We start from the raw sequence: 15,833 nt of genomic DNA, 5'->3' as shown, positions 1-15,833 counted from the left end.
TGTGTTACAGTAGATGGGAAACACAATCGGTGCTGAAAATGATTAGCTCCATTTTTCAACAGTGCCAGTGTTTGTTTTTTAAGGTCATGTTTTTTCCCCCTCTAGTTGGGGGTGGAACACTGGAATTTTCTCTTCTCCTCCCCACAACCCCAGCAAAATGATAGTGAATGACATCATAGTCATTAAGCTTCCACCTGGTTAGACTAATCCCTGTAGCCCCAAGGGACTTGAGTCAGCATTTCCATTAGAAGCCCTTATTTTAAGAGTTTATAATTGAACTGGCTTGTCCAGAAGGCTCTCAGCCCTGGAAACGAAACTTTATAAGCTAAATTGGATAGTGGAAATGTTGCAAAAATTCAACATTTCTGACCTTTTCCTTGTTCAGCTGTAAATGTACAACACTGTAGTGGGCTGGGCATCTGTCCAGTAATTAGAAGCAGCAGGACTAAATATTATTAGAATCTCTCCATCCGTTAAGTGTTTGCTTTGAAAATTAGATAACTTGTAACTTACAAAAATGCAAATATGTTTCTGTAAGGGAAGTGTAGAACTCTCTACAAATTGGCTAGTTGTGCTTTAAATTATCAACTGGAGACTTTTTGATAATGTCAAGGTAAGTCAACTAAGACAGACTTTCTTCCTCATATCCTAAGTATTTTCTGACCATACTAGCAAGCACAGGCAGCCCCTTTCCTTTTCAGAGTAATTTTATGGATTAGAGTCATAAAGCTTGGTGTGCTTTTGACAAAATGATCTGACAAAAAAAATTCTCCAAGTTCTCTCTCCAAAGTAGCTCCAGACTTTGATGTGAAGAGTTTGAGAGCTTTGTACCAAAGACTTTTTCTGGCCATGATCCTCCCTGTTAAGTGGCTGGTTGATGGTATTCACAGGCCAGTTACTTAGTTGTATAGATGATGCATTGAATATGGCCTTTTGTGTGAGAAATGGTGACATTTCCTGTGCAAACATAGGTACCATCCACTAGGAAATCCAAACTTATACCATTTGTGCATCTACTCAAGTTAACATCACCCATGTTAGACTGTCTAACAAGGATGAAGCAGCTAAATTGCCAGAATGGCTTATCAGGAGATTTTGGCAAGTAACTAGAGATAAAAAGGAGATGAAAGGAGAGACACCCTACCACCACTTCCACCTCCACCTCCACCTCCACCACACCACTTCCACCTCTACCACTACCACCATCTTCCCCAGTTAGTGAACAAAAAAATAACTTCTAGTAGCCTTTGCAGTGGAGGCAAGAATCCTCCTACCTGACTGCCTACAGGAAAAGGGGTCAAACCGGGCTACTTGACCCAAGGTAAGATAATAGGCCACTTGGGCCATTTTTTCTCCTCCCTCTTTTTCTTCTCCCTCAAGAGCTCCTTTGACTTCTAGTGATTCTCTGACTTAGGCAGTTGTGACCAACTTAGCATTCATTTGGCAGCTGTAGACTATCACCTGCAGCCAAGTTCTCAGCTTTTTGTCTTAAGCAAACCAAATTCCAGAATACCAAATAACTCCTGATGACTTTTTTTTTCAGACACTTTCACTGCTCTCTGAGCCCTATAAGGAACTCCAAGATGTGAGTGACTAGGCAGGAAGATGCCTAAGCCCTTTGATAATATTTGTCAGAAAGGTTCACCAACCCTCAGCTCCCTAAAAAAATAGATTCTATGAATGTGGTGCCTTTTTTTTAACCTTGAGATTACCTGTGCAGTGATTTGGATCAGACTTTGCAAAGCCCAATTGTACTACATCATCAAATTACTACACTGGTAGACTCATTTTGCTAGGGTCATACTGCAAGCAGAAAACTCCCTCTGCCTTGTTAGATAAAGGGGTAACTATCAAATAAGTATAAATTATTTCCAGACAATGAATTCATATATGCTAATTAATGGAACAATTCTGATCTTGAGGAAGTTGAACCTCACTCATCTAACCTGAAAAATGAACTTATTTTACCCATTCAGCTGAAATTCAAAATAATCTTCCTACTGATCTACCCAGTTCGTATATCCATTTTAAAAGTAGTGGTGGACAAAGCATTCAGCTCATTTGTTTCTCTTTTGCACCTTTCAGACAGGGAGCCAGACATTTGGAGATGGAAATTTGGAGTTAATGGGTCCTTCCTGAGAAGGACCAGTCCTCCAGGAGACTTGGGGGGTGACAACAAAGGCCAAAACTTTTTCAACCCTCTTACCTGAAAGTAATTTCTCAAGGAATCTTCCTGAGCTCTTGAACAAGAACTATGAAGGATCTGTCAGGCTGCTCTTCATAAAAGCATTTCCTTTGATAGTCCATATTTCCTTTAGTCCCTGGCCCCCATCCTGGCTAGTACAAGCCTAAGCCAAGTCTTATGTAATTGTTTTCCATCATGAGTGAGTTCTAGACAGTTCTTAGCCAATCTTTTCTGGTAGGTAACAGTTCTTGATGTTTGTTGCCTGAGCCAATTGATAACAATCTAAAACTCCTCCTACCCTATACGTGAAAACAAATGGAATGAACCAAGATGAGCCCCAAACAGTTATGACCTATATATATGAGGCCATGTGGTGACAGAAGCAGTAGATAGCTGGTGAATTGGGCAGAGTTCTATTTTCATCTACCACAATAAACCTGAGAAGTGGCAGTGGGAACTGAGGGAGGAGGCAGTGAGGAACTCAAAAACCTACAATATTCCCTCTAAATTAAACATTGGTAACCTTCTGTGGCTGTCCACAGTAAATAAAGGCAAGGGAAGATGTCCTGGAAATTAACTGGTGGTAGTAAACTTCCTAGTCAAAGAAGGTATCAAAAGGCAGCAGAAGAGATTACCCTTCTAAATAAGTGGCTATAAAATATGTATGCCTTTGAAAAAAAAAAAAAAGAAAGAAACTAGAACTGAGTTTTCTTAATTAGGAGGGTAGGGCAAGTAAGTACAAGAAAAGATGGAAATCAATTTGTTTGTTTTTAAGCCCATTTACAGCAAGGCTTATAAAAAAGTAACTACCCTCTCTTTAAATCCCATTTAGTGTCTAGTTTGTTTCCCTAAGGGATCACTTTTCTTGGACTCATTGTTGCCAAGTGTGGGAGCAGGTAACAGCGAATACACTTAGAATGGTAGGCATGGATATGTTCCTCAGCAAAGCTTTGGCAAGATCAAAGACCACCCGTTTAAGAGAGGCTATCTAGGTGTTGGCTTGGCTATTTCTTGAATCTTCTTTTGGCCTTCACTTAATTATATAGGATCACCCTCCACTCTCTTCAAGAGCTGGCTGCTTTGTCTCTTAAAGACATCTTTAAGAGATCAAGTTAAAAGACAATTTTCAGGATGTCTGGAACTCATGGCAGTTGGATAGGAGTTAATTCTTACTATTATACAATCCCTTCTGTGATCATTCCCTTGGGGAAAATAACACTTATTTGATTTTGTATGATTTTTTTTTGGTTCCCTTTTGGCCAGTTCTAATTTTACTCAACTTAAGTATCCTTTTTTTTTTTTTTTTTCCTCCTGCTAATCCTTTGAATGGGTGAGTGTATCCAGTGTGTAAAGCACATGCCTTCAGCAGATATAGTGTCCCATGAGGAGTGCTTTTCTTCAACATGTTTTCTTTCCCCAAAAATAGTTTCCCTAGTGGAGCCATACCTTGCTGAAATTACTTGCATGACAGTGAATACTGTAGCAAATGCAGTCAGCAACACTTTTGGCTAAGGAGGGAAATTCCTCACTACCATGCTTCAAATTTAGCTTATTAGATGTGTCACTGGAGGGGATCCCACATCATGGAGCTGGCTAATTGGCTGCAGTATACTCTGCTTCCTACCCATCTCTATTCCCCAATTAAACCCCCATCATCCTGTAGTCCCGGCCAACCCTGCAGCTACTTCTGGTGTTAGTATTTTTGTTTATGCGGGATTCCCTCCCTTCCCCCCACCTCTTTCTTGTGGTCCTTTCAAATGTAACTTAATGAAACACTTTAAGGACTTCATTTTTAATTTAAACTCTTTTAATTAAAATGCATTTTGTAGAACCCTCAGTCACGAGTTATTTCCCCACATCCTTCAGTACTTAATCTCAGAGCAGAATTGGAAATATCGATAGAAAGTGTAAATCATGCCCTCCTGCTGAAAGCGTTGTATCAGGTTTCGGCTCAAAAGAGCACCATTACCTTTAGCTGTCACGGATCTGTACACTTGATCGATAAACTTCAAATATTATTAGAGGTGGAGGCTTCAGAGATTTGCTCTGTTCTTTGGAGAGAGACAGAGATAAATCTTTCTTAAAAATTGACTTGAATTTGCACTCTCAGTCTTCCTAGTGAAATGCATTTCTCTTAGGCGTCCAGCAACTGCAAGGGGAACAGATTTATAGGCCATGTGCTTCTTGTACTGAAAGATTTAAATGGTAAATCCTTCACATATGACTTCACAAATCATGTAAAGTTAAAAGATTTTTACCGTTTCTGTTGCTGCTGTGCTTAAATTGTAAGGTACAGCTAGTAAATCATTTTAATGGAGGTGTCGTACTTGACTCAATAAAAAAAAAAGACAATGGTTTAGCTTCCATTCCAAAATGTTAATGTATTAATCAACGGGAGAATAATTGTATTTTACTATGTTATAAATCTCGGGTGCCATTAGGATTTCAGCAAGGGGTGATGTAGCCACATTCCTAAATTAAAATTGTTTACACTGCCATACATTCATTCTACATCACCATAGCTCATTCTGGGTTCATTTTGGAGTTGTTCCCCAGCCAAACATGTCGTTCCTCAGTCGGAAGAGGACATCCTGAGGGAGCAATGCTTATAAAAGAAAATTAATTGCATGCAGGGGTGTTAAATAAATAAAATAAAAACTGTCTGTGGCAATGTACAATTATTTCTTGCTGTCTTTTTTTGGGATAGGTTTTTATGTTTTAGATTGAGGCTTACTGCCTCATAGATCCTAAGTGGAGTGGGCACATCACTTGTATTTAGTTTTAGTGTCCTTGCTTTATCTCTAGGCCAGAGTGGTTTTCTAGATCCTCAGCTTGCCTATGCATAGAATATCATTCAGCATCCATGTAAGTGGGCTGTCTCTCCTTGTCTCCAGCCCATGCTATTGCCTGAAGGTGCCATTCTGAATGCCCTTAAATTACTAGGTCAGCCTCTTTAATTAGGATCTGCAACTGTACATGGACAGAGTGACTGACATTTTAGACTAGGTCAGGATCAGTCAGTCAGGCCCCCTTCCCTGCCCCACACCCTCCTTCCTTTCTCTCCCTGTGCTTGCTCCACATGCATTAGTGACCCCAGTGCTACTTATCATGAAATTGCCTTGTGGGGAGAGCAGATCAGTTCAGCACCGGACAGGTCAGTTTGTTCCCTCTGCATAACTCGATCCACCTCAATTGTTCTTTCCAACTTCTCCATTAAAAAACAAGATGACCTTGTCACCCGGGAAGCAGCATCCCCGAGGCTTCAGAGCGACTTGTAATAAGCTCTGCATCCCTATCCCTCTTCTGATTTTGGCAGATTCCCGAGCAGGTGAAGACAACTCAATTCGGGCGGTGGATCATGCGGTGATCGGTGGAGTGGTGGCCGTGGTGGTGTTTGCCATGCTGTGCCTGCTCATCATTCTGGGGCGATACTTTGCTAGACATAAAGGTAAGCATGGCATTGGGGGTGATGGGGAAACCCTCCCGCCGTCCCGCTCCCCCACTCTGCCCCTGAGAGGTGGCTTGGTTTGCCTGGTCACACAACCTAACTTCGGAAATCAGGGAAATGGGGAGAAGACGCTGCAGGCGCCGATGAGGACTGTGGAATTAGTGGTCAGTCTTCTCCTTCCACAGATCTGTGCCCTCTAACCTAAGGCATTGGAGCTGGGTCCACTCTCAGTGCCACGCGAAGGATTAAAAAGCTAGCCTTGCTTTCTCTTCAGTCGTCCGGGGTGTGGTGTGAAATATCCAACAAAGCTACATAGAGAGGTCTTTTGTTTACTCCTTCTGGTGGGGAGGTGGATGGGTACACTTCCGGCCCAGAAGTGCTTCTTTGTAATCTGGTCACAACAAAAAATACTTCCCTGGATTGATAACATCCCAGTCGAAGAAATCCATTGGTCTAAAAACCACATAAATATGTATTTTTAAAATTATCAGTGCAATAGATTTAAATTGCTATTAATCATCACACTTATCAAATGTGCAATCTGGATGTGCAATCATCTCTTCCAACTCTCCGCCTCTCTGCCCCATGCTGCTCTAATCCTCTTCTCCCCTTCTGGTAATTTATTCTTATTCTTTTTCTTTTTCGGCCCCTGTCTTTCTTGGTTGTGTTTTCGAAGCACTTTGGGGATTTTCGTTTGCTATTAAAATCTAGGTGTTTGAAGGATTTGGTTCTGGGGAAAGGCAGTTTGAGTCCTACAAGGGAGCCCTAAGGAAACAGCTGCTTTCGGCATCCAAATGCTTTAGTTTAGGCTTAAAAGCAGGCTAAACTCACCCATTTTCCTCTATCGCCAGCCCCAGTAACCAGTGTGGTTTTTGAATAACACATTCCAGGCCCTTCATATGTTAAACTTGAACCACAGTAACAAGATTAGAGCAGTTAGTACCAGGGACCAAACAGGAAAGCTAAATGTGGATGGTCATAAGAAGAGGACTTTGAACTACCAAAATGAAGGTGGGGGAAAAGGGCCAAGGACAAGCTTGAGTTAAATGTTTCCACTTGGCCCTTCCATTCTCTGGTTTTTCACTTTAAAAACCTATATACTGGCCCCTTTTTACTTATTTGTTAAGAACCTTTAGAGATAAATAACACAATAGAATCATTTCATTGTGCTTTGAACTCCTCCTGTATATCCTTTTCCTTCCATGGTGGGAATGGTTCTGACTTTTACCTTATGTATATATATATATAGTCCACTGGGCCTCCATGGTGAAAATAGGTGGGTTGGTTTCCCAGGGCTTTATTTATGGCCTCTATAAAGTAACTATGTTGACCTGCAAATTCATGAATTAGGGCTCTTTCTTCAATTAGCTAAGACAGACATTCTGCCTTGAATACCACAGTCGTTACATGTCATTACTCGATTTTGGTTCCCAGTCTAAATAAAAGAGAATTGGGATAAAAATCAGATATACTTCTGACAAATCAAGCACATCCCTGCTTAATAAAGACAAGCAGCTTTCATCCAGATTATATCAGAAAAGCATAAAGAGACCCTAATTCATAAATTTGCTAATTGTTCTTCCCTGATTCGATTGTTTGCCATATACTTGTGTCTCTCCCTGTCGTTCTGTGCACACTTTCATCAGCTCTTCAGCTTTCTGCATTTTTAGCTCCCACTCACGTTTTCTTCTGCTGACATCCTCTGGTCATAATCACTGCTCTAATGTCTCATTTGCTGAATTATATCGCAGCGATTCAGTTGGAGTGGTGCCTGTGGAACCCCTGGATTCCCATTTGTCTCACCCACCTCCCTTTCTTCCTTCAATTGTTTTTTCCCCTCCGCTGCCCGCACACCACTTCGGCTGATGATGGCCATAAAGCAAGTCGCCATCTCTGTACCACTTTACACAGAGGCCATCAGACAGTCACGGTACTTTTACCACTTCATCTTTCAGGTACATACTTCACTCATGAAGCCAAAGGAGCCGATGATGCAGCAGACGCAGACACAGCTATAATCAATGCAGAAGGAGGACAGAACAACTCTGAAGAAAAGAAAGAGTACTTCATCTAGATCAGCCTTTTTGTTTCAATGAGGTGTCCAACTGGCCCTATTTAGACGATAAAGAGACAGTGATATTGGAACTTGCGAGCAACTCGTGTGTTTTTTTTATGAATGGGTGGAGAGGTGTGAGACTGGGAAGGTCTGGGATTTGCTGTGTAAAAATGTTCTTCATAAAGTACACTCTGCTGTTTGACACCTCTTTTTATTTTTTGTTGTTATTTTATTTTGTTTTTATTTTTTCAAATCCAAGTCAAACTTGGATTTAGTTTAGTTGAGTCATTTGCAGAAAATTCTGTGCCTTGTTTTTCTTTCTGTGGATTTATTTTTCCCTCTGTAGCATCTATTTTGAAATTTGCCTGCTGGAATTCCTTAGACATTTTTGTTCTTTTTCTCCTCCCCTATTTCTTCCTTCCTTCTTTTGTTTCTTTTCAAAATGTCACTGTTTTCTGTTTGAAACTCAATTTCATAAAAGGAGAACCAGCACAGTTTCGATTTCATAGTTCAAAATTTAGTGTATCCATAATCCATTCTTCTCTGTTGTCCTAAAGGTTTGGGTGAACAAACAATGAAAACTCTTCACTGTTACCCATGTTCCCAATGCTTAGGGCAGCAGAGACTAGAAAATTAGACTGTGATTCAGAAAATGTTCTCTGTTTGCCACGGAGAGACATTGCTTACTACACAGGGTTATCTGCAAGTGAGGTATGTCACAGTGAGATTGAATCTGTCTTTAATTCTGTGTCTGTAGACTGCTCAGTAGAGGTACCTCACACTGTCCAGGCAGATTTGGGACATAAAGGACTCCTCCTTTTCTAGTACCCTAAACAGACTTGACAGGTGAAGGTTATTCCTTTTGTACAAGTGGACAATTGTTTTGCCACCAGTTGGCAAATGGGGAGGGGGGGGAGTAAAAAAAAAAATCTGCTCTGATTATTTCTGTTTGAAATGGTTCCATCCACCTTTCCCAATTGGCCTTACTTCTCACTAATTTGTTGGAAAAAGACAAGTCCGCATGGTGTGTGAAGGACTTTGAAAGAACAGGGTTTTTTGTTGTTGTTGTTGTTGTTGTTGTTTTTTTCCTTTGTGCTTAGTTAGGAAGGCAGTAGGATGTGGCCTGCATGTACTGTATATTACAGATATTTGTCATGCTGGGATTTCCAACAAGAGTCTGTGTGAAACTTTCATTCCTTCAGATTCGGTTTGACAAAGGCAAGAGGGACAAAAGAAGGGTCGGTATTGTTCTCACACTGGTCTGCTGTCGATCTCAGTTCTAGAAAGGTCAGAGCAGAGGTGGAAAAACAGCATGTAGAGGTTTTCAGTTACTTAATCAAAACTCAAATGTGAGTGTTTTTATCTTTTTACCTTTCATACACTAGCCTTGGCCTCTTTCCTCAGCCTTAAGAACCATCTGCCAAAAAAATTACTGATCCTCGCATGATGGCAGCCATAGTACACAGCTACTAAAAATAAGTTACCTTGAACACGTCTTAGATGGGGAGCCTTGGGAGAAAGCAGGGGAAGTAAAGTTACCAGTGACATTTTTTTTTTCAAAGAAGTGTGGGGGTTTTCATTGAAACTTCAAGAAAATCCAGAAATGACCCTGAAGGTCAAAAGCTAGACTCTTACCATATAATTTGGTAAGATTCCAGACTCCTGACAATTGTCCCTATTGGAAAGATGGCATCAAAAAAGATAGATCTATATATAAATATATATATTATATAACATTTTCAGTGAGTAATTTTGGATTTTGCAAGATGCATTTTTACTATTGTTATATTATGTGGAAAACTTAGGCTGATTTATTTAAGGGAAGAAAAAAACAAGTGTCAACTTTTTGTTAATTTTGGACCGTGTTTTTTTTTTTTTTTTTTTTTTTTTTTTCCTTGTCTTTTTTTTTTTTAACCTTTGGTAGAACCATGGCAGTATGGGGGCCTCTTGGGAACGGACTGATATGTAAAAGAAAACCCATTATTGAGCAGTATTTTGTGTTTACCCCCCTCCTAGTCCTAAACACTTAACCAAGTCCAAAAGATCTGTAAGAAATAACCCTTTTTCCAGTGAATTTTATAGTGTGTGGCTCTACATAGAGCCTTTAGCATCAGTTCTAACCACAGTAGAAAACCACCTCAGAGGGTGAGAACCATTTAGCATGTTGTAAGAGGGTTGTTTTTTATTTTAGTTGTTGTTTCTATTTTATTTTTATTTCTAACATCACTTACAGAATTGGCATCTTGTTTTTGGAACTGCCCATCTTTATGTTTAAAAAAGTGTACAGTAGTGCAGTGTTACTGATGTAACTCTATGACTTACAATGTTGACATGTCTCAGGTTCATGTGTTTTGATTGGTGTTTTCCGTCTCAGGTAGATTGCAAAGTGTAGGCCCCACACATTGGAAAATAAATAAATAAAAACAAAGCAAAAACAGGAAATTATGGATTTTAGTTGTATATTGGTTTATGTATTTTTCTTAAGTATACAGTGCACTGTTTGAAATGTATTGTTGAGTATTACTTTGTACAGGTCGATCACTTTTTTTTCCAGAGTGAAGAAAGAACAAACTTGTTTTTTTTGTGTTTTTTAAAGGAATATAAAATAATGAAGGATGTATAATTGATGCCAAATAAGCTTGTTCTTTAGTCACACAGACGTTTTCCTTTTCCCCTTAGGCCAGTTCTGTTTTTAAGGTGTACATGGACGATGTTACAGTGTAAGAAACTCCATATCCATTATGTTCCCATTCGCATTTTGTATTGGTTCATGTATACCATTTTTACAAAAAAAAGAAGTACTATAAAATATCTGTCTTCTTAATAAAAAAAATTAATGTTACCAAGTGATCCTTTTCATCTCATTATGGACTCTTTACCTCCTCAGCCTGAGAGAGGAAAGTCAGGATTCAGGTCCTGACTTTCTTCTTGGGAACTTCTTATATGTCGCCAAGATCGCTAGCAGTAGAGCCCCGGAAATCCACTACTGTGTTCCTCCTTTCTGTTCATTTGTTTTTTTTTCCTTCCCTCCCTTCTCCGTTTTTCTCTCTCACTCTCGCTCTCTCCCACCCTCTCAATGGACAGGTGAGCCAGGTGCTCTGGCCAGCACAGCTTTAGACATCAATACCAACATGGCGCAACGGGCATGTGTCGGAGATGCAGTAGTGAGCCAGCCAGGACAGGGGCCTCCCTTTCATGTGGATTTGTCTCCCACCCCCAAACCCACCCCTCTCTGCCAACTTTCCTGTGTCTGCTGCTCCACCTGTCTCTCACTTGGGGATTGACTGTGTAAAGATTCATTCAGACTTCATCACTAAAAAATTCTTTCTCTCTCTCTCTCTCTCTCTTTCTCTCTCTCTTTAAATGAATGATTATCAGAAATAACTCAACAGACTACCATATATTGTTCCTGTTTTCAGGCTGCTGGTGCTTTCAGACATGGAAATTCAGTGCATTTGGGTCTGCTGTTATATTCATTGCTCTTCAAGCTGAAATGAGCAGTGAATGCTCCTTAATTAACCAGACTTCCCCTTAAGTTGCTTGGCTAGCACTTCATCATTCTCATGAAGCCGCCACTTCTTGCCGCCACTCTTATCCCTCCCTTTTCCCCCCTCCCCAGGTTCATTTTGTCAAGTATAGCAGGGGGGGAAACTGAGGCAGAAAAAAAATAGAAAAGCCATCTCCTTCCTGGCACTGCTATTGACTTGCTGAGCAAATCGTTTTTTTCTTCCCAAGCCCCTGAGTACCCTTCTGTGAAATTAAGTAAACTATATGCTCAGCACTGTGTGAGACTCTGGGATAAAGAGGTATAAACCATAACTCTTGCCCTCAAGAAGCTTCCCCCAAACAGGTAAAACAGTGAGGAGCAGTAAAAAACAATAACGTGAAATGTTAAATTGTGTGTTGCAAACTAGGGTAGCAGCGTATCAGTGGAAATTTGGTCACTGGATTGAGTCAGAAGCCCCATCTGCCCTCACTGACTAGCGGTGCCATTCTAGAAAAGCCACTTGATTCTGTCTCCCCTTCTGGGCCTCAGTTGACTCACCTGCAAAAAGAGGGGTTGAGCCGGATGACCCCTAAGGTTCCTTCCAGCCCTCAGTGTTACGGTCTGCAATGAGTTAGGAGGCAGCATGATGCAGTGCATGAATCACTTCGCTTGGAGTATGGAAGACCAAGGTTCACATCCCACCTTAAGCAGCTGTGTGATCCTGAGCACATTTTATTACCTCTCTGCTTTAGTTTTCCCATCTGTAAAATGAAGGAGTTGGGCCCAGTGACCCTTCCGCTTCCAAGTCTATGGTCCTACGGTACTGGAGTCGCTGGGGAAGGGTTCTGGAATGGTCGCCCATGCTAGGCTAGGCCGTTAAGAGTAAGAAGGGCATTGTGAGGATGCTAAACCCACAGGACAGGGAGTGGTAGTAACACAAGGGAAGGAACAGAGAAGGGAATGACCAGCACTACAAGGAGTGTCAGAGGGGGCTCCAGAGGTGGGGCAGACTATGGAAGGAACCCCAAAACTAGGCAAAGATGTGGAAGGAACTTTAAAGGCTGAAGAACAGAAATGAATTCATGGGTTAAAGGAGGGCAGGTGGGAGGGGAAGCCAAATGACAAAAAAAAAAAAAAAAAAAAGGAAAGGATTTTTCCCAGGAGCAAAGTAATAAGCCTGGAAGAGGCATGATATTAGCTCTACCTCCCAGACTTCTGTGAGACCTGGCCAAATCATTTCACCTCTCTGGGTCCCAGTTTCCTCATCTATAAAATGAGGGGGTTGGAATCTGTGATCTCCAGCTCTGAGTCCTATGAACCTTGCTCTAAGTAGAGACTTCTTTCTCATGAAATGCCTACATTTCTTCTCCCTTGATAAATGTTCTGTACCTAGAATGTTTCCAAAGATTCTGGCAAGTTTCTCTTATCTTAATTACCTGTGGGGCAAGGCCACAGAGTTGGCTTAAAAATCGGAGAAGAGGAACTCGAGACTATTCATTTGACGGAATCATGAGCAAGGTTAACACTCTCCCTGCACGTTGGGAATCATTGCTCGGGTTCCTGCATGGTGTGCATGTGCAAGCGGGCATGGTTGAGAGCATGCTCTTATGAGAACCTCAGAAGCAATGACAGTCCCACTTGGCATGAGAATTAAAATGATCCTTATTTTCTTAGGAGGGATTTCAGGACTGTTTTGGCCTGGATGAGTTTTTCCAGCACCATCAACCTGGATTCCAAGGTGAAAGACGGCTGTTATTGGTGCGGTCTTAAAATAACTTTATTAATATTTTTTAATATCCAAAGTGAAATGTACTGTTATAGGTTAATTCCATGAAAAAAAATATTCCTCTTATACTGTCATCTGAAATTTTGGGAGAACTTGTGAAATAGTGGATACAGAGCTGCAGGTCTTAGTCAGGAACGACCTGGGTTCAAATACTCTCTCTGACACATACCTATCTTCTGAATCTTGGGCTAATCACTTAACCTCTCTCTGTCCCAGTCAACTTTCTAAGGATGTCATCTAAATTAGTATAGGGAGTTCCCATTCCCAGTGGAATCACAGATCTGAACTAAAAGCTCACAAACACAAAATGTAAACCCTGAAATCAAATTCTTATACCCATAGATACATCATGGAGAAATGTTTCTGTGATACCATCATTCAGACGCTGGAAGTGCCACATAACCCTTACATTCTATAGATATTTCTTAATTCTTAATTTTTATATCAGAAAATAGAAGTCACACCTCTTCCCCAGTCCTTGTACACAGTATACTCAGCCTCCAAACAGTATCCTATAAATGAGTTGTTAGCAATCATAATTTTCTTTGGAGTAGAGTTAGTGGAATAAGAATTTTAAAAACCTAGATTTTGATAGTAAGGATTTTGACTTAAGTCCTAAAGGTGAACTGCATCTTGGATTAAGTCATCTGTATGAATATTCGACCTTTGGCAAAACACTTAAATCCTCGGTACCTTGGTTCACTCATCTATAATAGCTGATTATCCCTATCCTGCCTGCCTCATAGAACTGTGTAGTGAGCCTTCCATGAAATAATGGATGGGAAAGCACTTTGTAAACTGTTGAGTACCATGTGAATATCAGATGGCATCATTATTCACAGCTGCACACAGTTAGGAAATACTTCTAAAAGAGGAGCGCGGATGTACTCGTCCAACTGTGGAGTAGAAGAAAACGAGAGTCATACCAATGATGTTGAACTGCATCAGAAAATTTGCCAAGACCCTGGGAATCAATATCATTATTTTAAAGTGCAGTGCTTGGCCCACTGAAGGCACTCGATAAATACTGATTGATTGAACCCAGAAAAGACTCCCACTATCAGCAGCAAGCAGCTGGTTAGAATGGATGATCACGAAGGCCTCTTCCAGCTCTAATATTCTGAGGCTGATCATCTTAGTTCTGAAACTTAATCTACACCATTCAGCGTTTATTAAACACCACCTGTGTACAAGACACAACAATAAAACAGCCCCTATCCTACACACTCTCTGTTTCACATGAATCAACCTCAAATTGGTAGTTGTCTAGCTATTCATCCTAGGTATTTTCTTGCCATTTGCCCTATTGAGGGGCCCCCATCCCAAACTGAATTAGCACTACCATTGCTTCTGGAGAGTGCAAATCCACAGATTCCCCTATGACGTCATTAATTATCTTTTGGACTTCTCAAACCAAATGCTCTCTCCCCTAATCATCTCTGTGTTGTGTCTGTTTAGGGAAAGTAAACTCCTCAAACAGGCTCCATCTTTTAAGACTGTCTCCTTTTATCTGTATCCCCAGGACTTAGCATATAATAGGGTTTAATATTTTTTCATCCATTTATTAGCAGTGGAAGAGTGAGGCACAATCAGGGGAGACGTTATCTAGGAAGTCACCCCTCCACTTTGGAAGGAAAGCTGGAAGAGAGCTACCCAACATGGAGAAGGGCACTTAGGTCACTGTTGGCTCCCACTGTTGGGACCAATAGTCCCATTTTTACTCATCCTAAAATACTGAATCCAAGCCCTTTCCATGGAGGATAACTGGGTATTGTCTTGGAGATACACATGAGTGAGAGAGGAAGTGGCCTTCACTTTCTCGAGCATATAATTTGTCCCCTGGATGTCATATATTTTCATCTTTCCCTTCTTGTGTTTTTCTGGGAATGTTTTTCATGACTAGGGCAAACCAAACCCTCCATCCTTTCCCCTTTCCCTCAAAGATGAGCATTGAAATACTGCCCCAAGTGTTCAAATCTGGGACAGGCTACTTTGGCCTCTTGATTTTACAGTGTTGAGTTCTTTCCAACTAGGAACCTGAATTAGCCCAGAGTTTCAAAAAAAAAAAAAAAAAAGAAAAGAAAAGAAAAAATCCCTACCCCCTATCTTACTTCTAATCCTTAAAGCTGTAAAAAGAAGGAAGTGCTGGTAAAAAGCCTGGTCTTGTAGGGAGAATCAAAGCACACTGCGGGGACTGGGGTTCTCCAGCCACCCCCCAAACAGGCCTGGCCTTGCAGACATATTCCCAACATGATCGCTTAAATCTTCCTTAAGTGCTATCTTCTCAGGTTAATTAATCACCAGGCTTAAACTTGCTGTTACCAGCAGGAAGTCCATCCTGAAGTCAGCAATGTTACGATTGCATCTTCTAATACTGTTTATCCTGCATTAGTGTTTACTTAGGGAGAAAATTGATCTGTAATTGATATTTCAGTCTTCCAGAGCTGGTGTTGGGAGAGCCTAATGCAAGCCTTTAATAGCAAGCAAATATTTAAATCCTTTAATGGTTGCTGAATATTGAAATGGGTGACTTTATTACTTTTTCTTTGTTTTGTTTTCTCTCATTACATATTTTCCTCTTTAAACTCGCAAGGGATGCTGGCAAGCTGCATTTCCACTAATCCACAAAACCTGCTTGTCCAGGCACAGCTGACCTGATTTAAAAGTATTGCCCTGGAAGGGAGTCTTCTGCTTTAATCAGTCTCTGTTAGGTTGGGATGAAATTGCTATCCATCTCTTTCTCTCTCTTTCTCTCTTCTTCTCTAGGCCTGTTTTCTTTAAGCTCTTCTTCCAGAATAAAATGATGGAGGCAGCTGTAGTCTTGCAATTAGGAGCATGAATCTTTTATTGTTTGGACAAGGAAGGGAAAAT

The 15,833-nt window shown here is 40.8% G+C and overlaps 1 protein-coding gene across 6 annotated transcripts in view; it reads left to right on the top strand.

The window, feature by feature from the left end:
* The window catches only part of CADM1 (cell adhesion molecule 1), a 354,892-nt gene extending 344,361 nt beyond the window's left edge, over nt 1-10,531 (top strand). For all 6 annotated transcript variants that reach the window (XM_051987019.1, XM_051987017.1, XM_051987020.1 and 3 more), the window contains 2 exons: nt 5,502-5,633; nt 7,589-10,531. In XM_051987019.1, coding sequence (XP_051842979.1) covers nt 5,502-5,633; nt 7,589-7,707 — 251 coding nt within the window. In that variant the 3' untranslated portion in view covers nt 7,708-10,531. The remainder of the gene's footprint in view (nt 1-5,501; nt 5,634-7,588) is intronic.
* The last annotated feature ends 5,302 nt before the right edge of the window (nt 10,532-15,833 follow it).

This window comes from Antechinus flavipes, chromosome 3 (genome assembly GCF_016432865.1).
Source record: "Antechinus flavipes isolate AdamAnt ecotype Samford, QLD, Australia chromosome 3, AdamAnt_v2, whole genome shotgun sequence".
Lineage (NCBI taxonomy): Eukaryota > Metazoa > Chordata > Mammalia > Dasyuromorphia > Dasyuridae > Antechinus > Antechinus flavipes.
The sequence above is the reverse complement of the archived record's forward strand: the minus strand, read 5'-3'. Positions and strand labels throughout refer to the sequence as shown.